We start from the raw sequence: 27,414 nt of genomic DNA on the forward strand, positions 1-27,414 counted from the left end.
AAGCGCAGTATAACCACTATGGTTAAGAAAGCCTATCACCTTTATTTTGGCTGCAAAATTTGAGATCAGGACAAAAGGTGGGCCCCACACATATGCTGCAACACTTGTGCAACAAATCTTTGCCAGCGGTTGAACAGAAAAAGGAAATCTATGCCTTTTGCAGTGCCAATGATTTGGAGAGAGCCAACAGATCATACCAGCAATTGTTACTTCTGCATGGTGCCTCCAGTTGGGAAAGGTGTGTCAAAGAAGAAAAAGTGGACTGTGCATTATCCAAACATTCCATCAGCTATACGCCCAGTACCCCACGGAGAAGGACTGCCGGTTCCTGATGCACCAGAATCATTCTCACTTGAGTCAGATGAGGAAAAGGAAGAGGATGAAACTTCTGGTTCTTAACTATCAATGTCACAGGACCCACATTTTCTCCCATCCTCCTCCTCTGAACCACACCTCCTAACACAAGGTGAACTGAATGACCTTGTCAGGGATTTGGAACTACCCAAGAGTAAAGCAGAGCTGTTGGGCTCCAGACTACAGCAGTGGAATCTCCTGGCAGGCTCTCGGGGCAAATGGAGCCCATCAATGCTTGCAGACTATTGCTGGACAGTGACAAGAGATGTTCCATTTAATGAATACAAGAGACAAGCCAAGAAGCGCCGAGTAGACACTGAATATGACTAAACTATGTACATAATAGTTTTTTGCCTTTTGTTTCATAATAAATTTTATTTATATAACCCTTTTGCTGATTTTTTTAAAGTGTTACATAAACAGGACAGGTGAAATATTATCATGTAAAGCAACCATAAACACATGAAAAGACCTAGGTTTACAATTTATGATTAAAACTCTACACAATATACATAGACATAAAATGTAAAAACTTTTAAATATCTTAGAAACAGTAGCAAATCAGTTGTTTTAATTGTCATATTTGAATTCAGCACATCAAAATACATAATAAATATCACATTTTATCTCTGGAGCAGATGACTTCTCAAAAATTGTAGACCAGTGTTCTTAGGGAAGGCATTCCAGGAGATAAAATTGAGAGGAGGTGACAGTTGCACTAGTAATCCCACATTAGCCATGGAGATCCTGGTTTTCAGATCTGACAGAGCTGAGATTATGGCTGCCACTATAGCTCCCAAAGAGACAAGATGCCCTCTCCCAGGGTCCTCTTTTTCATCCAGACCTGATCAGGTTATACGTAGCTGCCTGGTTATTGAAAGGGAAGCACTAGTATTGTTGGGCCTTTCCTTCAGAGTCATCAGGAGATTTTCTTCTAGAAAAGTATCAACTTAGAAAGCATACTTTTTTCTGGGCCAAGTTCTGGGAATGGTGCCAGGAACACAAGACAAATCCAAGATAATCTGAATTCCTGTATATCTTGGATTTTCTCCAACAAGGTTTTGACACAGGTCTCCACCTCAGCACCCTGGCATGTCTGGTGTCTGCCCTTAGTAGCGTGTTACTCTCTGGCAGAGAACACCCAGGTAGACAGATTCCTTAGCACAGTCTGATTTAGCCAAGTCAGTTATCAGGCCTCTTTCCAAAATGATACCTGCCCCTGGTAGTGAGAGCCCTGACAACAACACCCCGTTGTATCTCTGATGTCAGTGTCCCCATTTTATTTGTCCTTCACAACTTGCTTCCTGATGCTATCGTGTCTGCCAGGTGAGTGGTGGAGCTGGCAACACTGTATACAGGAACTTACTGAGTGTTTCATAAGGACAAAGTGGTGCTCATAACTCTGGAATCATTTAGCCCAAAAGCGAACTGTTCCTTTCATGATTCCAAAAAGATCGTTCCCTGTTTTTGTATCCTTCCAGCTGAAATGCCAAGGTTGCAGAGCTTCCTGTTGCTACGTGGATTAGACTGTGCATTGTGGAAGCGTACAGGATGGTGAATGGTATTGGGACTCTGTGTAGATAAGGGGGCTGTTGTCTGTAAGACTGTGCCTCAGTTGTAGCAGTAATTAAATGTATACAACAAATGAAGCAATGTATTTTGGGACAGAAAGGAAGGATGGTGTCATAGTTAGGGCAGTTGCATGCCATTCTGGAGAATTGGATTCTGCCCCTGTCTCTGCCACAAAATTTGTGTGATGCTGGGTAAGGCACTTCAACCGAACTTCTGATAGGTGGCACTAATCATGTTTCACTACTTTTGCATGTCCAACTAGAGACACCTGGAGTCTGATTTGCCGAAGTGCTGAGCACTCACAACCGCAACTGAAGTCAAAGAATGGTGTGCTGAATATAGAAAGTGCTATGAAATGCTAAGATCTCTGGAAAAATAATCAGGCCATGGGCATCTCAAATTGGGCACCTAGATTTAGCAGACACTTGATATGTCTGTGCCTCAGTTCCCCATCTGTAAAATGGGGATCATACCACCTGAGCTCATAGGATTGTTGTGAAGATAAATTCCGTAATGTTTGTGAAACACTTTGATGCTACAGTGATTAGTGCTGTAGAAAAGACCTTAAGAATATTAAAAATTCTATTTCAGATCTGTAAAGTATGGATAATGGTACTGACCTTCTTTGTAGAGTTGTTTGAGATCTATTGGTGACAAGTGATAGGAGCTGATATTATTCAAATCAGGGTTTGAATGGCGTGTGGTAAACAAGGCTTTGAGTGATGAAGCTAAATATTGACTAGAACCATAGGGTTAGAAGGGACCACAAGGGTCATCTAGTCTAGCCCCTTGCCAAGACATGGGATTTATTGTGTCTGTATCTAAGACAGATGGCTGTCCAGCCTCTTTGAAAAACCTCCAGTGAAGGAGCTTCCATGACTACCCTGGGCAGTTTGTTTCATTGTCTTAATGTTCTTACTGTTAAGAAATATTTTTCCCGAGGTGCTTCTCATTCAGTGAGAGCTGTCCACCTTGTGTACTGAATAAGAAAGGGGTCCTGTGCGACAGAAAACGAAGTAGGGGATCATGTATTTAGGCTATCAAAATATATATAAGAATGTCAACTTACGGTCTGTGCATTCTTAATTCTGACACTTCATAATTTGAGGGATTGACTGCAGCATTAATGTTCTTTTAGTGTAGCTTGTGTATGTAATAGTTTACCGATAAGGTGCCATTAAATGGAACTCAACAATATGTAACCATAGTTCCTGGGTTTTTAAGGATCAATAAAACTTTGAGATGTGCAGTACAAATGCCTACCTTCATGTAGCTCTCCATCAGCTCTTAACATACAGCCTTCATAAGCCTTTCCTGGAAACAACATCCAGTCCCCAGGGTACTGCCTGGGGCTAGAGTGCTCCCGATTCTGAACGTGCTATTAGAGGTTTTATAAAGGTGGTAAGGAGGCAGTTCAATAGAGATTTTTTTATAAATAAAGTTGCCATGTCCCCTGTGTCCTCACCCTCTCTCCCTTGTTTAAGTAGAGGTATCGACAGTGACTCTTTTGTAGTGCAAGAACTCCTGAAATATGTCTAAAGTTGACCTTGGTCTGATCCAATAACTGATGGGGGAGCCACAGTCAATGCTATAAATTTAATAGTCCATCAGAGCACCAAAAAAGTCATGAGTCTGAAAATAGTATGAACTGCTTATTTTAGAGGGGATTGTATATCAGAAACCCCTTGACCAAATGACCCACCAATTTGCATTTATTTTATCACTCTTTTTCGTTTTTCAGGAAAGGGGCATGATTACATGATGCTAACTGCTTGTACTAGAATCTTTCATCTTGTATTTATTTAATTAGTGCTGTTTTCCTTGACAATACTTATAAAGTAAGATTGGAGTCTGCATGTGAATCTTAGGTAACTTGGAATATCAACTCTTAAACTACAAATTTTGATCTGAAGGCATAATTTCCAAAAGGAACCCTTGCTGATTTCCGATAGAGAGCCAGGGACAGACACAATGCACATTCTCTCTGACAGCTAACAGGGTAGGACTCAAATTCATGGTACTTGTGTTGCTCAGATTCAGTGGCTGTAGCCACCTAGTTGCTCTGGCTGCAGTCTGTATGAAAAGTCTCTGACTTTGCAGCACAGTTCCTATCTTGTTGTATGTGCACATTTCACTCTTTTATAGATTAATAGAGTCCAAGGCCAGAAGGGACCATTGTGATCATATGGTCCGACCTCCTGTATAACACAGGCCAGAAAACTTCCCCAAAATTATTTCCTGTTTGAACTAGAAAAACATCCAGTCTTGATTTACAAATTACCAGTGATGGAGAATTCACCACTTTGGTAAATTGTTTCAATGGTTAATTACCCTTGTCATAAACATACAGCTAAGAGTAGCGTAAAATCCCGCCTTTTACCTGTAAGGGGTTAGGAAGCTCAAATAACCTGGTTGACACCTGACCAAAAGGACCAATAAGGAAAGAAGATGCTTTCAAATTGGTGGGGGGATGGAGAGAGCTTTTGTTCGGGCTTTTTTTGTTTTTCTCTCTCAGGACAAAGAGACCCCAAGCCGGTAACCCAGCTCCTACTGAAATGATGCATCTAAAATTACAGAAATTGTAAGTAGTAGTAAGGAAATGCGTTAGATTATCTTTTGTTTTAGCTTGTGAATTTTCCCTATGCTAAGAGGGAGGTTCATTCCTGTTTTTGTAACTTTGAAGTTGAGCCTAGAGGGAAATTGTCATAGGTTTCACCCCCATTCTGAACTTTAGGGTACAAATATGGGGACTTGCATGAGCACCTCTAAGCTTAACTACCAGCTTAGATCTGGTTTTGCTGCTGCCATCCAGATTTCTGAGTTACCTGGAGAACTCTCTTCCCCCGCCCCCAAAGACCTTCCCTCCCTGGGTAGCCTTGAGAGACTCCTCCACCAAGTCCCTGGTGAACACTGATCCAAATCCCTTGGATCTTAAAACAAGGTGAATTTAACCATCCCCCCCTCCTTTCCCCCACCAATTCCTGGTGAGTCAGATCCAATCCCCTTGGATCTTAAAACAAGGAAAAATCAATCAGGTTCTTAAAAAGAAGGCTTTTAATTAAAGAAAAGAAAGGTAAAAGAAGAAAACCTCTGGGAGACAGCATACCAGCTGGTCTCTCAGACAACAGATTTAAAACACAGGATGTTCCCCTGGGCAAAAACCGTAATACACACAAGAATACCCAATTTGATAATTCCCCTAATTGCACAAAGACAAGTTACAAAAGAAAATAAACATAAACCTATTTATTCCTTTCTAAAATTTACTACTCTGATAAGAGGTTGGTTTCTTGATCTTTTTCCCTCTGGCTGAAACTGAAACTGACTAAACAAAGGAAAATTCCCTTCTTCCTTTTGAAACATCTTGTTCCCCCATTGGTTCCTTTGCTCAGGTGAACTTCTTAACCCTTTACAGGTAAAAGAGGCATTAACCCTTAACTATCTGTTTGACAGGAATCCTCTGTGTTTTTAAATCTTTTTATTAACCTGTAAATTTACCTTCCATCCTGATTTTACAGAGGTGCTTCTTTTACTTTTTTCTGTATAATAAAATTCTTCCTTTAAGAACCTGATTGGTTTTTAGTGTCCTAAAAACCCGCAGGTCTGATATGTGCTCACTGTTAACCTACTGATTTGGTATATTATTCTCAAGCTTCTCCAGGGGAAAGGGGGTGAGGGGAGTTGGGGGGATATTTTGGGGAAACTGGAACTCCAGGTGGTCCTTTTCCTGAATCTTTTTCTAATCACTTGATGGTGGCAGCAATACCATCCAAGGACAAGGAAAGGATTTGTGCCTTGGGGAAGTTTTTAACCTAAGCTGGTAGAAATAAGCCTAGGAGGTCTTTCATGCAGGTCCCCATATCTGTACCCCAGAGTTCAGAGTGGGGAGGGAACCCTGACAACCCTCATTGTTAAAAATTTATACTATTTTCCAGTCTGAATTCTGAGGACTTTGCTATCTGTAGGGGTAGTTGTCATTATCCCATATTGAATACAAGATAATTGAGCCCTTGTATACGGTCACCTTAAACATAGTTAAGAATAGAACATAGCTTCTAACAGAACCAAACCACAGCCACTTTGCCATACAGAAGTTCTTCTGTAGCCTCTAGTAACACTGTGGCTCTGGGGCAAATGGATTTCTAAGACTTCTGCCGATGACTCATTGGGGGGAGGGATAGCTCAGTGGCTTGAGCATTAGCCTGCTAAACCCAGGGCTGTGAGTTCAATCCTTGAGGGGGCGTTTAGGGAACTGGGGTAAAAATCTGTCAGGGGTTGGTCCTGCTTTGAGCAGGGGGTTGGACTAGATGACAACCTGAGGTCCCTTCCAACCTCAATATTCCATGATTCTTTAGGGGTTAATAGTCCATATGTAAAGTTAGTGTAAAGACCCTGGAGTAACTGTTGAAATTATTTTGTATTACAGGGCTTATTTAGAAATGGATTTGGATGTGGTAAGATTGGTTTTACTGTTCAATTTTTAGTACTTGTATTTTGATTGACACTGCCCATTTTAACAGGGTGAGGCACCTTATTGTAGAGTGTGTTTTAGAGGAATTTATGGGAGACTGCTTGTGTGTGCAGAGGGGAGACCCAGCCTGTGTGTGCTCCAGATTGGCCAGAACTTGATTTTCAAGGCTTACCTTTCCGGAAAGCAGCCTCGCTTTCCAAGGTGTAATTAACATTACACAGCAAGGGAGATTTAGGAAAACTTTCTAACTAAGGGTTGTTGAGCTCTGGAATAGGCTCCCAAGGGAGGTTGTGTAGTCCCCATAATTGGAAGTTTTCAAAAACAAGTTGGACAAACACCTGTCAGGGATGGTGTAGTTTTACTTGTTCCTGCCATAGACCAGTGGGCTGGACCTGATGACTTCTCAAGGTCACTTCCAGTTTTACTTTCCTGTGACTTCTCTTCTGCTGAAAATCACTTCCTCCTTGCCCTTTCTTCTCTCTCCTCCATTGTCTGTCATTGACTATTTAACCATCTCCTGCATTGCAAAGTCTGTCCGGTCAACCCCAAATCTGACTCATCCACTAGTTATTTGAATAAACTTGATGGTTTCTCTGTTACCCTGTCCTTGCTTTCCCTGTTGGTTTGCTGCACGTTTGTTTTATTCTGCGCTAAAAAGATGTAAACACTTTAGGGCAGGGACATGTATAGCACTTAGCACAATGGGAGCCTGTTGTAGGGTCACACCCTAGAGTAGGGGTCGGCAACCTTTCAGAAGTGGTGTGCTGAATCTTCATTTATTCTCTCTAATTTAAGGTTTCACATGCCAGTAATACATTTTAATGTTTTTAGAAGGTCTTTCTATAAGTCTATAATATATAACTAAACTATTGTAAGTAAAGTAAATACAGTTTTTAAAATGTTTAAGAAACTTAATTTAAAATTAAATTAAAATGCAGAGTCCGCTGGACCGGTGGCCAAGACCCAGGCAGTGTGAGTGCCACTGAAAATCAGCTCACGTGCCGCCTTCGGCATGCATGCCATAGGTTGCCTATTCCTTCCCTAGAGCGTTGCAGTGTAGATGCAGCTCCCCACGACTCGGGAGCAGGGAGTCTGCTCTAAATTTCCCTCAATCCTATGGGCCAACTTCCTTTGTCTTTTTAATCCCAAGAATCTCAATTGATGCCACTGAAAACAGAAGCAAGCCCCCTGGGTGTACTGCAGCAGCGCAGTCAGTCAGCATTAAGCCCTCCATTGTCTTCTGATTACTGAGATGCAAACATACCATTGGAGAGCCTTCTGTTTGCAATGGAGACTGAGCAAAACAAGTCTTTTGCAAAGTGTGCTGCTTTCTGGTCACAGGAGCAAAGCCAGATTCTGGTGTATCTCTGGTGCGAGGCCAGCAAAACAATGGACTTCAGTAAGAGTACCAGGAATGATCTCACATACCAGCAAGTAGCGAAGAAGCTGGCCGCATTGCTAATGTACCAGACTAGTGCAGGGAGTGCATTAATCATCTCAAGAGTGAGTACAGCAAAACCAGGGACCAGAAATGCATCTTGGGGTCAGCTGCCAACATTGTGCCCATTTTACGAGGAATTTGATGAAGTGCTGAGCTCTGCACTGAGCATGCAGCCAGTGGTGGTGTATGAGACCTAATCAGCTGAGATGGCGCCCTGCTGGCCCCAGAATCCAGCATGGGGAGTGATAGGAACCAGCAGCAGGCACAGAGTGAGGTTGGCAAAGTGACTGTTACTGAAAACAGTTTACAGGAGGCTCTTCTGCAGGACATCTTGGGGCCATACTTAGCGGAGCTGTTTGATGTCCCCCTTCCTCCCCCCAAGGATCAACCCACCGCAGAGCCTGTAGCAGATACAGATGGACAGAAGCTGCCCTGGAGTCTGGTAAGTTTCTGACTCCATTATAGTGTTTGTTAATGTAGGAAAGGAGGGATTTCCATTACATGAACCAACTGGCTAGCAGTGTGTATCCTCTAATGGCGAATTGTCTCAGTGGCATCTCTCTCTCTCTCCCGCTCCCCTCCCACTACGTGCACAGCCACATGGAGTTCAAAATTGTGACTGGGAAATGCAAACAGTAAAAATGAGTTGAAAGTGAATTTTTACTGGAAAAATACAGGTTTTTGCTAGGGCGTTCCTGTGTCTTTAAAATAACCTAACACTGCCATACCTGTAAGTAGCTCGTTCTGAAAACACTCAGTTGTGTAACGAGCTTCCTGGAAACAGTGAACTGTGGGAGGGGGCAGGGCAGAAATGTGTTCCATTCACAAATCTAGTCCATTTCAGGTAAAGGTAGTACATGTGATCCATAGATGACAAAAGCATTTGTCCCAAATTCAAGTTGGGTATGAAAATGTGCCTAGGAATGTGCCGGGGTGGAGTGAGGAGGTGTAGGGGGGATGCCCACGGAGTTCTGTGTGTTTGCATACAATCTTAACTGGCTACGCCATGTGCAAGATATCACAGCATCCTGTTTCCCTCATGAATTCTGACCCAATCCTAGGTGCTGATAGATGCAAACTTTTCCTGAAGCAGGAACTCCAGATAGTCAGCTTTTGGGGAAAGGCATATTTTTCCATGGCTACCTTGGTAGTTGACCAGGCTAATCCACTCAGACCTATGCTGTTTAGTCACTATACGTTTGAATATTTTGGCTGCATACAATGCATGTTTCCCACTGGCAGCTTGAAATAACATCTCCCATAACCATTCTTGTGGTGCCTGATTGGCAGTGTCCTCCAAAATGTGGAAGGCTGGAAATGATAGACAAAGCTTTTTCTTAGCATGGCCACTCTCAGCCTCCTTGCCCCTTCTCCTCCTCACCCAACCCAAGTAGTTCTTCTGTTTTTAGAAAACAAACAGCTTTGAATGCTTAATTTATTGTCTCTGCACTTCTTTCACTGAGATTGACCAGGCTGTGTCCAGGGAGTGTCTGTGCACTGAAGCATCCCTTTCACAGTGTATTGAAGTTCAGTTGGAAAAGTAACATTTTACATCCTTGAAATTCCATAAGGATTTTTTTCTGAGCTCCTGCACTGAGCCATTTGAGACACTAACCCTCTCTGTCTTATCCTGTTCCAGACTCTTCAACCTCTACTGGCTGCAGTACCTCCACAGCTTGCCTACAGTTCAGTAGAAGCCTGGCCTTATGTACCTTCACAGACTGTTCCAAGATATGTTTCCATGATGAACTTATGGTTGGATTTCTGGACAGGGCCAACAAACAGGTCCATTGTCAAAAACAGAGGGACTTATGGCGAGAGAAGAGGAATGCCTAGAGAAAAGGCTGAGGCTGGCTGCACAGAGTGAGGACAGGGTTTCAGTGCAGGAATACGAAGACACGTCAGCAGAGAAAATTGTTTGAGCTGCTGATATTGATAATGACTGCAGGAGTACTGGCTCCTGCTGTATCACCCACACCACAACCTGAGTCCCCAGAAACAGCCTGGAAAACTCCATGGCTGGTTGGCCCTTGCAGTTGGGCAGGTCATCTTAGCCTCATGCAGTCTCGGTCTTGACTCCCCTTCCCTGTGGATGTTTCCACCCTTTCCCCTGGCATCAAGTGTGTGGCATAGGGGGAAAGAAGAATGGGGGGGGTCAGGAGACATGCAACAGTGGGGAGATTCTGGCTTGTACATGGTTTCACTGTTTATACTTGTTCATATACTTTTTTAAAAAAAAACAACAACCTATTACTGGTGTGGTAATGGCAGCTGGCCTTCCTGGTAATGGGTGAATGTTGTACTTTTATAATACATGTTTATAAATAAAGCATCTTATGTAATCAAGAAAGTTTATTGCTCTAACTGCATCACATCCTACAATGTATATTTTAAAATAATAAAGGTAAACACATGACCAGGCACAATTAGGAATTAGGGTAAGCAAACACGGTTCCTCTATACAGTTAGGTACATCAGAAGCCTCCTCCACCACTTTACCCACAGTCAGCATCCCAACATCAAATTGGTTGGCAAGTGACCTGTAACAGTCTGGGGTACCCAGCTGCCAGATGTGTATGGCAACCTGCTTCTGGTCTGGCAAGGGTACCCTCACGCATGTGTCTTCCCACTGGAGGGTGGGGGCAAGCTGCTCACAAAACTCCAGAAATGTTGCTTTGTTCATGTGAAAGTTCTGGACCCACTGCTGATTGTCCTAAGTCAGCATGATGATGTGATCACCACCAGTCTGTGCTTGTAGCCCTATGCCAAAAGCGCCAGTCTGTGTGGGGGGTTCCAGTGGCTATACTGAGTGTCGTGAGCAGTGTCAGCTTGTTCAAGTCTGCCGTGCCTGGGTAATTCTACTTCATCAGCTCTGTCAGGTGCCTTTGGTGGGTCAGCAAATGCCATTGAAATGTCCACCAGCACCTCTTTGAAGCTCTGTCCGTTTCTTGACACAGGAGTGAAAGCGCAAGCAAGAGACGTACTTCAAAAGGCACCTCCTCCATGTTGCTGGCTCTGGTAGCTGGGAGTGCACAGACCAAAGTGACCACTCAGCAGGCTGTGTTGGCAGGCTGTTCAAACTTCCTCTAACATGCATAGTGGGCAAGTTCTTCCACAGTGCATCATGGTTAAAGGGCCAGAGTGGCCATGTTTCAGGAGGGCACTAGAGAGTCTGGGATATGGCTGGTTTGACTCAGGTCTGTGTGCTGCAGTGTGGATGCCAGAGCCCTGGGTTCAAGAATGCTTTAGAAAATTCTTATGTAAAGTTGACAAACAGTAGATGCTGAAGCCCTGGTTCTGTAACCCAGGGTCAGCTGACTTGAGTCCCACTAACCCTGGGCTTACATAGCAATGTAGACATACCTGTAGTTACCCCAAACAGAGTAGAATAAAAGAAGTCTGTATTTTGCCTTTCAGCCAGATATTACTGAAATGTGGTGGGCTGAGTCACATAATGGAAATGTTAAAATCAATGGTTAAGATCTTATTTAGGAAGCATTGAGTTGGCAAAAAGGTGACACTCTGTGTGAAAGATGGCAGCACCTAGTTCCGGGTCACTGACAGTTCAGAAGAAATGACCCTGAATGCTCATGGATCAATGTCCTAACAGATGAAACACAAGAAGGGGACATTAGTTAGTGTCTTCTACAGGCCACCAAATCACATTAGGGATTAGGATAACCAGCTCCTTATGCATCTGTCTATAATGTGTATGAAAAAAATCTGAGAGATCATGTGGGACTTTAAGTGTGGGGACATGTGCTGGAGATCTGATGCCACCTGTACTAAAACATCCTTAGTTTTTAAATATTATAAATGACAATTTCCTAGTTCAAAAGTGTTGTATACAACATGGAGAAATTCAGTATTGGAGCTGGCCTTGACAGACAGAGAGGAATTGATCACAGAACTGTAAATTGATGACGATTTGGGTACTGGTGGTCATGACTTTTGCACATTTATAATGTGCAAACAGAATAAAGCCCTAGCCAGTAATGCATGTATGTGGTGCTTTAAGAGGGCCAGTTTCACAAAGCTCAAAAGAATTATGGACCAAATCAGGTGGGAGGAAGAATTTAATCAGAAAAATGTGAGTGGTAATTAAGAACTGTTTAAGATACCCAGAAAGCCACAATCAAGGAAGAGGGCTATACTGGTTAATAAACTAACTTGGTTTACAGGGGAAGTGATGTCAGCAATGAAAATAATACAGTGGAAGAAGGGGGAAGTTGTTAATAATGACTATAAATCAGAAGCTTGGAATTGTAGAAAATAGATAAGGGAACCCAAAAGACACATGGAGAAATCTGTGGCCAGCAGAGTTGAGGCCAATAGTAAGTTTTTGAAGTATATTAGGAACAAAAGGAATCCTAGCAATGGTGTTGATCCATTATGAAAATAGTAGAATTATCAGAAATAATAATGTAGGAAAGAGACTTATTGAAAGGATATTTCTTTTTTATATGTGGGGGAAAAAAACAAATGATGTGGTCATATAATACGATGGCAACACACTTTTCATTCCAGTAGTATCTTGAGAGGATGTTAAACAGCAGCTACTGAAGTTAGGCATTTTAGAATCAGTAAGTCTGGATAACGTATCCAAGAGTTTTAAAAGACCTGACTGAGGAGCTCATAGACTATTAATGGTGATCTTCAAGAAGTCTTGGGATGCAGGAAATTCCAGAAGACTTGAAGAAAGCTGCTAATGTGCCAGTAATTAAAAAAGGTAAATAGGATGACTCAGGTAACTGTAAACCTGCTAGTCTGGCATTGATGCCAGGCAAGATAATGGAGAGGTTGATATGGGATTTGATTAATAATTAGAGGATAATATCATTAATGCAGATCAACATGCGTTTATGGAAAATAGATCCTGTTGAACTAGATTTTATTTTTTTGGTGAGATTACAAGTTTGGCTGGTAAAAGTAAGTGTTGTAAGGCATTTGATTTTGTACTGCATTGCATTTTGATTTAAAAAAAAAAGAATACCATATTAATACAACACCCATTAAATGGATTAAAATCTATCAGAGGTCTCAAAATGTAATTGTAAACTGGAAGTCATCATTGAACAGGTGTGTGTTTAGTGAGGTCTCGTAGAGTTTGGTTCTTGACCCTACGCTATTTGACATTTTTATCAGTGACCTGGAAGGAAAACATAAAATCATCACCGACAGCTTGCAGATGACCAAAAAAACAAACCAACAAAAAAATGTGGTGATGTGGTAAATAACAAAGGGGACAGGTCACTAGCTGGGTGCAAACAAACAATATGCATTTGAATGCAGCCAAATATATACATATAGAAACAAAGAATGTAGGCCATGCTTATAGGATGGGATCTCTATCCTGAAAAGCAGTGATTCAGAAAGATTTGGGGGTTGGGGTGGCCAAAAAGGCTAATGTAATCCTGTGATACATAAAAAAAGGGAATCTCAAGTAGGAGTAGAGAGGTTATTTTATCTTTGTATTTGGCATTGGGGTGACTTCTGCTGGAATACTGTGTCCTGTTATGGGATCTACAATTGAAGAATGATGTTGATAAATTTGAAGAGAGTTTAGTGAAGAGCAATGAGGATGAATAAAGGATTAGAAAGCATTCCTTATAGTGATAGATGCAAGGAGCTCAATTTATCTTAAAAAGAGAGAAGTTAAGGTGTGATGCAATCACAGTCTGAGTACCCTGCATGGGGAACAAATATTTAATCATGACAATGGGCTCTTCAAGCTAGCCGGTGAAGGCATAACACACTCCAGTGGAAGTTGAAGCTAGACGAATTCAGAATGCAAATAAAGCATAATTTTTTAACAGTGAGGGTAATTAGCCATTGGAACAATTTATCAAGGGTTGTGGTCAGTGTTCCCTCTAATTTTTTCCATCCACGTGCAGAATTTTATGTGTACCATATCGAGGTAATGTGCAGCTCTGCGCCACCAGTAGAAACAAAAAACCTAGATGTATATTTTTAAAAGGTTACTAGTGGGATGATTACTCCAGCCAGGACAGGTTAGGCATTTTAGAACTCACTACTCAAAGAATTAAATTTAAGCATGTGAGAGAGAAAAATTATGAAATGTGTAGACCTGTCAAAAAATACTATCCCCTCACTGGTCTCCATCCACACAGTACCAGTCTCCGCAATACTGCAGGTCACCTTCCCTGCAGCACCACTCCCAGACCTTGGGCTATGGTTGACAGAGGGAGGCATCGATGGCCCCTCCCTGGTCCCCAAGGGAGGCATCCTTCCTAGAATCCAAGAGAGAGCCCATCTTCCAGTCCTGGAGGCACGGCTCATTGCCAGTGCCAGATGTTCTACCGGGGGCTGCAGTGGGCGCCTGGTCACAAGGTCATACTGGCCATATTCAAACCCGTGGGCTCTCCCGATGATGCCAGGGTCGTACTGTCAAAGCTCTTCTATGGGCCCCTCTCAGAAGCGGTCTGCAGTACTGTCAGGCACCAGGATGGGACCCAAATTCGGACTCTGATGCTGGTACTGTGCGGCAGAAGTCGGTTACAAGTGAGGCTTCTCCAGAGGCAGAGTGTCCCAGCCTGTCCCTCAGTTGTGCCATTCTCCTACTTGCCCCCTGATGAGGCAGTCAAGGGCCCCTCTCACCCGCTTCCTCCTGATGACTTTTGGGCTCCCAAGGAACTTCTTAAAAGGGTGGCCTCAAATTTGGGGTTGGAGGCTGAGGAGCTCGCAGAGCAGGTGAACAGCCTTTTTGGCATCCTAGTGGCCTCAGCATGAGGTGCGCAAGGTGTTCAAAGTCCTGTGGCAGCCCCTGTCTTCTTTGCCACCAACTTCAAAGAGGGCAGAAAAGAAGTATTATGTGCTTGCCAAAGGTTGTGAATACTTATATTCCCACCCACCCCTGAGCTCTCTCGTAGTGTCCGCCATGAATGAGCAGGACAGGCAGGGACAGATGAGCACCATGCCTAAAAACAAGGATGCTAAGAAACTGGACCTCTTCAGGAGGAAAATTTATTGGACTGTCAGTCTCTGGCACAGAATATCTCACCAGCAGGCACTGCTGGGTAGATAATTACATCTGGGGCTCATTGGGGAAATTTAAGGACTCCCTGCCACAAGACCTCAGACAGGAGTTTGGGTCTATTCTGGAGGAGGGCAGAACAGTAGCCAGGGCTTCTCTCCAGACAGCATTGGATGCGGTGGACTCTGCAACCAGGTCCATGGCTTCTGCTGTCTCGATGAGATGGAGCTCGTGGCTGCAGTCCTCTGGGTGTCCCTGGGAGTACAGCACTCAATCCAGGACCTCCCATTTGAGGATAATGCTCTGTTTTCCAAGCAAACGGATTCCAGGCTGCACGGCCCAAAAGATTCCCATGCCATGCTCTGCTCCTTGCGGTGGTACACGCTATCAGCCTCCAGAAAGCCTTTGTGGCCTCCTATACCACTGAAGTTCTCAAGTCCCCTCAGGCAGATCTCCTACAGGAGAAGGGACAGAGACAAACATCATCCTCCCATTCCATTCTCCTCGGTCACCCAGTTGGGGCCTGACGCTCAGATGCCCTGTGGCAGACATTTTGAGGGTGTACCCGAGGACTTCACACCGGACTCACACCTGGATCCAGGCCCCCCTTTATTTTTAAACTGATTGTCCCTTTGCCTTGCTGCATGAGCCTGAATCGCCTTGGACCATTGGATGCTAAACCGCATAACATCTGGGTATGCCCTGCAGTTTTCCTAATCCCAAAGGGGGCCTCAGACCCATTCTATACCTTCGTTGCCTCAACAAATATATCAAAAAGTTGAAGTTCCACATGGTCTTCCTGGTCTCCATCATTCCCTCTCTGGATCCAGGAGACTGGTATACCACCCTTGATTTAAAGGATGCTTATTTCCAGATTTACATTTTTCATGGGCACAGAAGATTTCTCTGATTTGTAGAAGGCCGACATCACTACCAGATCATAGCTCTACCCTTCGGCTGCTCAGCCGCTCCAAGGGTATTTGTAAAGTGCATGGCTGTAGTGGCTGCTTACCTGAGACATTTGGGGTGCACCCATACCTCAATGACTGGCTGGTCAGAGGCAGGTCACAAGCCCGGGTGCAGTGCAGCCTCGACTTGGTGAGGTCCACCTGTCAGGATCCGGGCATGCTTATAAATGAGCAGAAGTAAACTCTGACTGCAGTTTAGCAGATAGCGTTTATAGGAGCATTGCTCGATTCTACCCAAGCCAGGGCCTTCCTGCCAGAGTCCTGGTTCCAAGCCATGTCGGACTGCATCATCCACGTGAGAGCCTATCTGGTCACAACTGCCCGGATGTGCCTCAAGCTGCTGGGCCTTATGGCAGCATGTATTTACGTGGTCCCACATGTGTGCCCTGCATCTCAGACTCTTGCAGTTGTGGCTGGCTTTGATCTATGCCCTGGCAGACACGATTTGGACCTGGTGGTCATGGTTCCATCGCACATCTTGTCATCCCTGGTGTGGTGGACAGAGCTCCGATCGGTGTTGAAGTGAATTCTCTTTGCGGCCCCATGTCCTGCAGTGATATTGATTTCCGACGCATTGGATCTGGGGAGGGGAGCCCACCTCGGCAACATCAGCAGGCAGGGTCTCTGGTTGCAGGAAGATCACTCCCTGCATATAAACATCAGGCAGTTCAAGGCGATACGTCTGGCCTGCCAAACTTTTCTTCCGTTTTCTGGAAGGCAAGGTTGTCCAAATCCTGACGGACAGTACATCGGGACACGGCAATGTTCTGTATCAACAGGTAGGGCGGACCCCACTCATCAGACCTGTGCCAAAAGGCTCTCCTATTGTGGGACTCTACATCCAGCATGACATTCATCTAGTGGCCTCACACCTGCAGGGGACCAAAAACGTGTTAACAGATTTCAGCTGGTCTCTCTCGTCTCTCCACAAGTGATCTGTCCACCCAAAGGTGCTGTCATGGAGTGTAGGGAAGTCAGGGCCCTGCACCCTTCCTGAGATTCACCATGACTCTTAGCCAGCCAGTAAAACAGAAGGTTTATTAGATGACAGGAACACAGTCCCAAGTGGAGCAGGTAGGTACAACCATAACCCCTCAGTCAAGTCCTTCTGGTGGGTTCAGGGAGCTTAGACCCCAGCTTGGGGTTCCCTGCGTTGCATCACGCAGCCCACAACTGAAAACAAAAACTCCTCCAGCAGCTCTTTTCCCCCTCACTCCAGCTCCTCCTCTCCTTTGTTCAGTCTCTCGGCCAAAAGGTGTCACTTCTCCCAACCCCCCTCCTGGCTCAGGTTACAGCTCAGCAATCTTCCTTCGAGGGAAGTCCCCCATTCCCAATGTAATTCTCCTGCAACATTCCCATGTCAGATCCACCCTGCATTCTGCTCCGTCACAGGTGCTCAGCTGCATCTTCCAGAGATGGGAGCGCTCCCCAGATGGACCTGTTTGTGTTCAGACAAAATAGGAAGTGTCACCAGTTCTGCTCAGTCAGCAGGCTCGACAGAGGCTCCCAGTCTGATGCCTTCTTGTTCCCATGCTCGGGAACACTGATGTATGCCTTCCCTCGGATACCACTGGTGCACAGAACCCTCTTGAAGATCAAGCGGGACAGGGTGATAGCTCTGGCATGGCCACGCCATGACTGGTTTGGCACGCTGTTAGAGCTTTTGATAATAGCGCCGCTAGAGCTCCCACTCCAACCGGATTTGCTGTCCCGAACCATGGCCGTCTGCTACACCTGAATCTAGCATCCCTGCACCTGATAGCGTAGCTTCTGCATGGCTGAATGTGGAGATCAAGTCCAGCAGATCTTGATGGGTAGCAGAAAGCCCTTCACCAGGGCTACCTACCTGGCAAATTGAAACTATTTTCATGTTGGGTCTTGGACCAGAATCTGTCTCCTGACCAAACCTCACTACACTCCATCCTGACTAACTGTTGCATCTTAGGCACCAAGGTCTACTTGGCAGCCACCTCGGCCTTCCATCCTCTGATTCAGAGCAGATCTGTCTTTTCCTATGATATGACAGTCAGATTTCTGAAAAATCTTATTCTCAAGTTGGTGATCCGATCCCACCTTGGAACCTGAATTTGGTACTTTTAAAGCTCAGGGGCCCCCCTTTATGTTCTCTACTGCTCCTCTCGTGGAACGTCTCCTTCCTGGTCGCAATCACTTCAGCCCGCAGTCTCCGAGATTAGAGCACTTATATCAGAACCACCCTATATGGTGTTCTACAAGGATAAGGTCCAGCTTCAGACCCATCTAGCCTTCTTGCTGAAGGTGGTGTCACAGTTCCACAATAATCAGGATATATTCCTGCCGGAGTTTTTTCCAAAGCCTCACAAATCCAGTGCGGAATACATATTACATACCCTGGATGTTAGAAGGGTGCTGGCCTTCTACCTTGAGAGAACCAAATCCTTATGTAAGTTGACACAGCTCTTCATCGCCATAGCAGACAGGATGAAAGGCCTGCCGGTTTCTTTCCAGAAAATCTCCTCTTGGATAACCACATGCATTAAGTTTTCTTATGAGTAAACAGGGGTGTCACCGCTAGCTGTCATGACCACCCATTCCACCAAAATGCAAGCTTCATCAGCAGCTTTCCTCACGCAGGTACCGATACAGGACATCTGTGGAGCTGAGACTTCGTCTTCAGTCCATACCTTTGAGTCCCAGTACACCATTACCCAGCAGGCACAGGATGATGCCAGCTTCGGTAGAGCAGTGTTGCAGTCCACACGACCATGAACTCTGAACCCATCTCCAGAGTCATCTAGCATGGAATCAACACGACCAAGCACCTGAAGAAGAAAAAACGGTCACCTGCCTTTTGTAACTATTGTTCTTTGAAATGTGTTGCTCATGTCCATTCCATGACCCACCCTCCATCCCCGCTGTTGGAGTTGACAACGAGGAGGAACTGAGAGGCTGCAGGGCTGGTGGCACCTCATATACTAGCACATGACTGTGGGACTCCAGAGGATGCCAGAGCCGGTCCTATGGCTACCACAAAGGCAAAACTTTTCCGGCAGCCATGCATGTGGGCACACACACTTCTAGCATGGAGTGGACATGAGCAATACATCTCAAAGAACAATAGTTATGAATGGTAGGTAACTGTTTTTTTCCCTACATGATACGCTGTCGGAATTATTTTGGGGAAGGGTGCCGGCCCACAGGAGGGGCAGGGGGCGCGGCTGCTCCCTGCTAGCAGCGCCGTCGCCTTTGCAGGGCTGCTTCACCCCTGCGATGCACTGACTCCTCCATGGCTGGGGCTTGCCGCATCAGGAAGCAGGAGGCTCTGGCTCTCCGGTGCCTCCAGAAGGCGTCTCCTTCCCTGCCGAGCCAGAGCACTGCTTTTTGGCACCCCCAACCACTTGGCGCCCTAGGCGATCGCCTAGTTTGCCTAGTGGTTGCACGGCCCTGCCCGGTCCACAGGCGTGTCCCTACATGTCCTGCTGACTCATAGGCATAGCCCCTGGATTCTCTCAATTGGTCCATTGTACAGCTGATTGCCCTTGATGGGCCATCAAGCAGGCTGGATAGTGCTGATGCTCATCTGTCTGAGGGTGCCACCCAGATATACAGTACAAATTTGAGATACAGATATACCACACAAATTTATAACTCACGATACAAAGATGATACATACATATAAAAAAGTGTATCATATTCAGCAAATGATAACTTTTCCACTGATACCTTACATGGAATATCTTGTATAAGATTCATTGCAATTTTGTAATATCGGTATCAATAATATTATAAATGGTCACCCATATGCATATCAGAGCCATATTTTCTTTGTGGCCTGGTTGTGACATTGACATTACTAGTCACAACTACAATGTCATTTCCGATCAAAAAGTCTGCATGGAGAAGTTCCCTTACTTCCACTATCATGTTACCCCTAAAATCTTTCCAATCTAAGTGGATATTTGCTAAGGGCACCTTTGCCCATCGGGAATGGAGGTTGTCTGTAACTCTGAAAGTTCATAACTCTGAACAACGCGCACTTCGGGTTCCAGCTCCAGCAGCTGACTCTCCAGGCCAGGCCCCAGCAGCAGCTCTCTCCTCAGCACTGGCAGCTTCTTTTCCAGGTCAGACTGAGTTTGCAGGCTTGTCCCCATCCCGGCCGGGTGTGTGTGAAAGGGTGAAATTGGCGCAGACCCCAGCGCAGTGCCAGCATCTTCACCTCCTAGCTGTAAGTGTCTGCCCCGCGGGTGTGGCTGGGGACAGGCAGCCTAGATGTGCCTATCTTTAAGATGCAATATAGGCACAGTACAGTATTTCCTCTTTTCGGGGGTGGGGGAAGAGGAATCTCTGCTGCTGCATGATTGGTTACTTCTGGTTCCACATGGAGTCCGGTTGACCGGTCAGTCCATAACTCTGGTGCTTATATCTTTGAGGTTCTATGGTACTTAGAATGTACCACCCGGCTCATGCTTTGATCTGGCAAATAATCCTCCTCCCAGACTAATTCTTTTTTAATTAAGGTACTGTCCAACCTGGGAATCTCTCCATCTAATACACACAATCCTATTGGCCCTGGCACTCTATGAATTCCTCATTACCCCTCCATGTCTCAGCCCTAATATAATTAGTGAGTGTATATTCATCCCTCCCGTCGGGGATTATTAAAGTGGTAGCATTAACACTTGCAGTGTTTGCATTTGGACTCAAGGTGGCAGAGTTAGCATTTATCTGGTTAGTCTATGTGCTTAAAGTAACTGCATTCAAATTGATTGAGGGTTGGGGCATTGCTGGTTTTGGGGTGTTTTTGTCCCTGCGGTTTGGACAATGGCTTTATATAGCCAACAGTTCCACACAGGTGGCATTTAACTGTGTTTCCTCTGGGGTGAGAGGTTTTAAATTTTGGGTTTAAGATTTTCTAGCAAATTTGGGGCTAGTCCTATTCTTGAACCCATCCTGTCTCTTAAACTGTGATGAATAGGAATTGTTTTTACCTTGAGGCTTATGCCTTTCACAGTTTCTATCTCTACAAAAGCATCAGCAATTTCTGCAGCTTTCAAAGTGGTATCAGGTTTTTATCACACACTGCTGCTCTGATATGATCAGAGGCTATTTCAACTAGCAGTTCCATAGCAAATAAATCAATCATTTTATCAAAACTATCATAAGACTTTGCCCCCTTAATCGCCTTTTTCATATACCCAAGCAGTATATGAGCCATCTCAACATAGGTAACATCAGATAGCTTAACATTTCTAAATATCAGCCTGTAAGACCCAGGAGTAACTCAAATCTTTGCAATACAATTTCTTTAAACTTTACATAATTCATAGCATCATATAACTCCATTCCATTAAATACCTCTCTAGCTTTTCCAGTGGTGAGGATACAGTGCTCGCTTGATGTTAATTTTTTATTACAAATATTGGCACTGTAAAAAAAATAGTATTTTTCAATTCATCTAATACAAGTACAGTAGTGCAATCTCTTTATCATGAAAGTTGAACTTACAAATGTAAAAAATGAACAATGTAAAACTTTAGAGCCTACAAGTCCACTCAGTCCTACTTCAGAGGATCGCTCAGACATACAAGTTTGGTTACAATTTGCAGGATATAATGCTGCCTGCTTCTTGTTTACAGTGTCACCTGAAAGCGAGAACAGTCATTCTCATGGCACTGTTGTAGCGGGTGGCGCAAGATATTTACGTGCCAGATGCGGTAAAGATTTATATGTCCCTTCATGCTTCAACCACCGTTCCAGAGAACATGCGACCATGCTTATGACGGGTTCTGCTCGATAATGATCCAAAGCGGAGCGGACTGATGCATGTTCATTTTCATCATCTGAGTCAGATGCCACCAGCAGAAGGTTCATTTTCTTTTTTTGGTGGTTTGGATTCTGTAGTTTCCACATCTGAGTGTTGCTCTTTTAAGACTTCTGAACGTATGCTCCACACCTCGTCCCTTTCAAATTTTTAGATGGCACTTCAGATTCTTATACCTTGGGTTGAGTGCTGTAGCTATTTTTAGAAATCTCACATTGATACCTTCTTTGCGTTTTGTCAAATCTTCTATGAAAGTGTTCTTAAAATGAACATGTGCTGGGCCATCATCCGAGACTGCTGTAACATGAAATGTGTGGCAGAATGTGGGTAAAACAGAACTGGAAACACACAATTCTCCCCCAAGGAGTTCACTCACAAATTTAATTAATGCATTATTTTTTTTTAACGAGCATCATCACATCTGGGTGGGGAAATTGCATGCAGGGCCAAGAATGTAGGGCTGGGGCAGGGGGTTGGGGTGTGGGAAGAGGTGCGGTGTGCAGGAAGGGGCTCAGGGCAAGAGTTTGGGGCACAGGAGGGTACGGAGTGTACGAGGGAGCTCGGAAGGGGAACGGGGTGCAGGAGGGGAACAGGGTGTGGCAGGAAGCTCAGGGCAGGGCGTTGGGATATAGGGTGCAAGAGGGGTTTGGGGTGCCAGCTCCAGCCCGGCACCGCTTACCTTGAGCGGCTCCAGGGTGGCAGCGGCGCGCAGTGAGGCTAAGGTAGGCTTTCTGCCTGCCCTGGCCCCGTGCCGCTCCCGGCAGTGGACGGCACCACGTCCTTGTGGCCCCTGGGGGAGGAAAGGGTAGATGGCTCCATGCGCTGCCCTCCCCTGTGGGTACCTCCCCTGAAGTTCCCATTGGCCATGGTTCCCTGTTCCCGGCTAATGGGAGCGGTGGGGGGTGGTGCCTGCAGGTGAGGGCAGCGCGCTGAGCCCTCTGCCTTCCCTACCCCATGGGTCTGTAGGGATGTGGTGCCGTCCACTTCCGGGAGAGATGTGGGGCCAGGGCAGGCAGGAAACCTGCCTTAGCCCCGCGGTGCCACGGGGATGGCAATTCTGTGGGCTGGATCCAAAGCCCTGACGGGCTGGATCCAGCCCACAGGCTGTAATTTGCCCATCCCTGGTTTAGCATATCTGGCCCCCTGGTTTAGCAACAGCGGCTATCTATGCGAATGCTTGTTCTTACTTTCAGGTCGCATTGTAAATAAGAAGCAGGCAGCATTATCTCCTGCAAATGTAAACAAACTTGGCTAAACAAGAAGTAGAACTGAGTGGACTTGTAGCTCTAAAGTTTTACATTGTTTTATTTTTGAGTGCAGTTATATAACAAAAAAAAATCTACATTTGTAAGTTACACTTTCAGGATAAAGAGATTGCACTAAATTACTTGTATGAGGTGAATTGAAAAATACTATTTCTTTTGTTTATCATTTTTACAGTACAAATATTTGTAATAAAAATAATATAAAATGAGCACTGTACTGTATTCTGTGTTGTAATTGAAATCAATATATCTGAAAATGTAGAAGGCATCTAAAAATATTCAAATAAATTTCAGTTGGTATTCTGTTGTTTAACAGTGTGATTAATTGTGATTAATTTTCTTAAGCACAATTAATTTTTTGAGTTGATGGCATGAGTTTACTATGATTAATCGACAGTCCTACTTTTCTGAAATGTTTCCTCTTTTTTCTTATATATAGTTCGTCCTAATACTATAACAGTCTTCCAAAAAACTAGAAAACTGGTCAGAATTTTTTCACTAAAATCAAATTATGAGGGGAAAATGGTGTTTCAATTAATGCAAAATGTTTCACAGAAACACTTTAATACCTTCAAAAGTTCTTCTTTTTTCAAGGGGAAAAAATAAAACTATTTTAATGGTTTTACTCCATCTCCTTCAACAGCTCTTTTCCAGTTGGGGGGATAAAAGTTTAAAAATTGAGAACCCCCCCCCCCAAAATGACAGGTATTGGATTGTATTGTTTAGAATGTATTATTTCCTGGAAAATTTCTAGCTGTGGCTATTTTGTTCTGTTTTGAAGGAAAGGGCTTGTTGTAAAATGGATATAATTTTAACCAACCCTAGAAAAAGTGTAACTACTTCTTCAGAGTTGCCTCTCCATAATCCCATTTGTAAAATATGTCTTTTGAGCCTTCTGCAGACTTGCTATGTGTTACACAACTTATGTATGCGATGTAGTTGTAGCTGTATCAGTCTCAGGATATTAGAAAGACAAGGTGGGTGAGGTAACATCTTCTATTGAGCCAACTTCTGTTGGTGAGAGAGAGAGAGAGAGAGAGCTCTGTGTGGCTCAAAAGCTTGTCTCTTTCACCAAAAGAAGTTGAGCCAATAAAAGATATTACTTCGCCATCTTGTGTGATACTCGCACATTTTGTAGGTCTGTCAAATATTCTCAGTAAAGTGATAAACAGTTTTTTGAGGAGCACTCAATATGCTGTAGCCAAGGTAAGTTGCACAGAGTTACTAACAGAGAGCCCATGAGTTCTAATCTCAGTTCTTCATGTGTTTGCACACTTCACAGTTCTTATTAGCCTAAGGCATAGGTTCTCATACTGGGGTTTGGGAGGGTACTCCAGGGGGTCCGCAAGTCATGTCCAGGGCTGCTGGCCCTGCTGATCAACTCCTCCGCCTCCCTCCCAGTGCCTCTTGCATGCCGCGGAACAGCTGTTCCTCAGCATGCAGGAGGCACTAGGAGGGGGTGGAAAGAGCTAGGGAAAAGGAGGGACAGGTGGAGCAGGGCTGAGAAGAGGTGGAGTGGGGGAAGTGGTGGAGCGGGGGTGGGGCTTGGAGAAAACTAGAAATTGGCTTCAGGATCCACAAAAAAATTTAAATCAATATTGGGGTCCTTGGGTTGCTAAAGTTTGATAACCGCTGACCTAAGGCACATATCTCCCTTCCAGTCCTAGGATTCTGTGGTTCTATAATCTACTCAACTAGCATTAATATGAGTGGCAGAATCTTCAAAAGACATTTAAAAAGCCATAAATTTGATGTCTTTGTTATACCCTTTTTTTTCAACAAGAGTTCAAAAAGACCGAACAACTCAAAAATAGAAGATGCTCTGGGACTGAAGTTCAAATTAGGCCTTATCTACACTGCCACTTTACAGTGCTGAAACTTTCTTGCTTAGTGGGGTGAAAAACACCCCCCGAACGATGCAACTTTCAGCACTGTTAAGTGGCAGTGTAGCTACTGCCTTCGTGGGGGTGGGTTTTTTTACAGCTGTCAGGGTCTCTTTCCCACTTTGAACTTTAGCGTCCAGAAAGTGGGGACCTGCATGTACTCCTCTAAACTTAATTCCTACCTTAGATCTGATAGCGCTGCCACCAACCAGAGATTTCAGTGTCTGGTGCACTCCTTGTCCCCCCAAAACCTTCCCTGGGGAGACCTAGACCCAAACCCCTTGGGTCTTAAAACAAGGGGAAATAAACCATTCCCCTACCTTTCCCCTCCCAGACTTTCGCTTCCCTGGGTTACCCTGAGAGATTACTGTGATTCAAACTCCTTGAATCTTAAAACAGAGAGAAATTCACCTTCCCCCCTTCTCCTTTCCCCCCACCAATCCCTCGTGAGTTCAGACCCAGTCCCCTTGGGCTTACACAAGGACAAAATCAATCAGGTTCTTAAAAAGAAAAGCTTTTAATTAAAGAAAGAAAAAGTAAAAATTATCTCTGTAAAATCAAGATGGAAAATGTTTACAGGGTCTCAGCTTTACATAGACCAGAGGGACTCCCTCCCCCCTAGCATAAGATACAAGTTACAGCAAACAGAGGTAAAATCCTTCCAGCAAAATGCACATTTGCAAATAAAGAAAACAAACATAAATCTAATCCGCCTTTTCTAGCTAATACTTACTCTTTTGAACATGGAAGACTGTTTCAGAAAGATTGGAGGAACCTGGTTGCACGTCTGGGCCTCTCTTAGCCCCAAGAGAGAACAAAGCATAAACAAAAAACGCAAAGAAAGACTTCCCTCCACCAAAATTTGAAAGTATCTGGTCCCCCGATTGGTCCTTTGGGTCAGGTGTCAGCCAGGTTCACTGAGCTTGTTAACCCTTTACAGGTAAAAGAGACATTAACCCTTAACTATCTGTTTATGACAACAGTGCTGGAAGAGCTCGCTCCTAGCGCTGGTGCTGTGACTACTCAGGGCTTTAACGTTGGTAGTGAAGACATACCCTTTGTCCAACCTCGGAAAACCCACTGGCTTTCTCATGACCGATCCTTGGCTGTTGTTTTAAAATTACTGCAATGGTTATCTCTAGCTTTGGAAAATATCTACCAGGATGGGACAGATCTAAATAGTGAGGCTGGTGGACTAGTTTTGTTACTACGTTCAGAGAAAACAATTGCCATTCTCTAGCTTGTAAGTCTACTGTTGAAATCACTTGGATTATTAAACAGTGCCATCCAGGCATCTGCTACAACTATATTAGATCTTTGTCCACCAGTAGAAGCTACACTTGGATCAGAGAGCTATCCATTGAAAGCATACTGGAAAAAGCAAAGACTTCAGTCCAGAAATTGACTAATGAAGGCATTTATATTGAATCATCAAGTGAAGAGGACAAGAAATATTTGTTGAGTCAGCTGAGTCTCTAGTGATAGACTCAATCTATTTATCTTAACAAAGAGAATGTTAAGGAGTGACTTGATTATAGTCCCTTCTGGTCTTTGAATCTATGATTCAGTCCATGGACATTGCAAGAACTGGTGGACACCATCAGCTCTCCTAAACAACTGTCTGAGAGTATGTCTACGCTGCCTCTGGGAACAAGCCTTCCAGGCCGTGTGGACAGGCCCATCTATAGGGCTCGTGCTACTGTGCTAAAAATAGCTGTGTAGGTGTTGTGGATGCTTGAGATGCGGACCTCCAATTCAAGCCACAGCCTCAAAGCAATGTCTACACTGCTATTTTTAGCATGCTAGTGAAAATCCCACTAAGAAAGTCTGTGGACTTAGTTTGAGAGTCTTGGTCACAGATGCAGTGCAGACATACCCTCAAGGATATAGGTATGCCTTTCTGTGACTGGAGAGGGGGAAAGAGAGAGAGAGAGTGAGTGTGTGTGTGACTAAAATACTGAACTATCAGTCCTCAGCTTCTACTGAACAAGGTCCAATAGGAATAACTTCCAGCGTAGGCTTTTCACCCTGAACATTCTTGACTACTCCCATTGCTGGACTTACATCAGTAACCTTCAGCCTCACCCTCTCAGTCACATCCTATTTCCCTTCTTTTTTCCCCTTTCTGTCTCCTGCTTCTAGGAATCTTTTCCTGTCTCTTCTCAAAATCCATTTGCCATCTGACTTCCCAGAACTAACTCTTCTTTTCCACTTTCCCACGATACACTGTTTTACATAGCGTAGATAAGAGTTTTTAACCAAACCTTTTTGTCTTTTGGGGAATCGTGCAAATGGCCTTGATTTATCTTAAAACATTCTGCTCAATACGCTCTTTATATTTTGCTGGACAAGGTCATTCTCCTTGTTCTTGTAAACCCTGGTTCAGATTAAACCGAGAGTCAAGCTAATTTTAACGAACAGTAAAAATCACATCTAACTTGTTTCCCAGATTTAACACCTTTTCACCAGTCATTTATTTTGGGCTTTTTTTTTTAGATGGATGAAGAAGCCTCGATGTGGGGTTCCTGATCATCCCCATATAAGCCATAGCCGAAGGAATAAGCGATATGCGTTAACTGGACAAAAATGGAGGCAGAAACATATAACATACAGGTATATTCTAATTTTTTTAAAGGGTGAAGCATAGTTTGACATAGATTTTATAT

The 27,414-nt window shown here is 44.3% G+C and overlaps 1 protein-coding gene across 2 annotated transcripts in view; it reads left to right on the forward strand.

Moving 5' to 3' along the window:
• The window catches only part of MMP24 (matrix metallopeptidase 24), a 182,980-nt gene that overhangs the window by 46,276 nt on the left and 109,290 nt on the right, over positions 1–27,414 (forward strand). For both annotated transcript variants that reach the window (XM_030533634.1, XM_030533636.1), the window contains one exon: positions 27,245–27,361. In XM_030533634.1, coding sequence (XP_030389494.1) covers positions 27,245–27,361 — 117 coding nt within the window. The remainder of the gene's footprint in view (positions 1–27,244; positions 27,362–27,414) is intronic.

The sequence above is a fragment of the Gopherus evgoodei genome, chromosome 14 (assembly GCF_007399415.2).
Source record: "Gopherus evgoodei ecotype Sinaloan lineage chromosome 14, rGopEvg1_v1.p, whole genome shotgun sequence".
NCBI classification, from domain to species: Eukaryota; Metazoa; Chordata; order Testudines; family Testudinidae; genus Gopherus; species Gopherus evgoodei.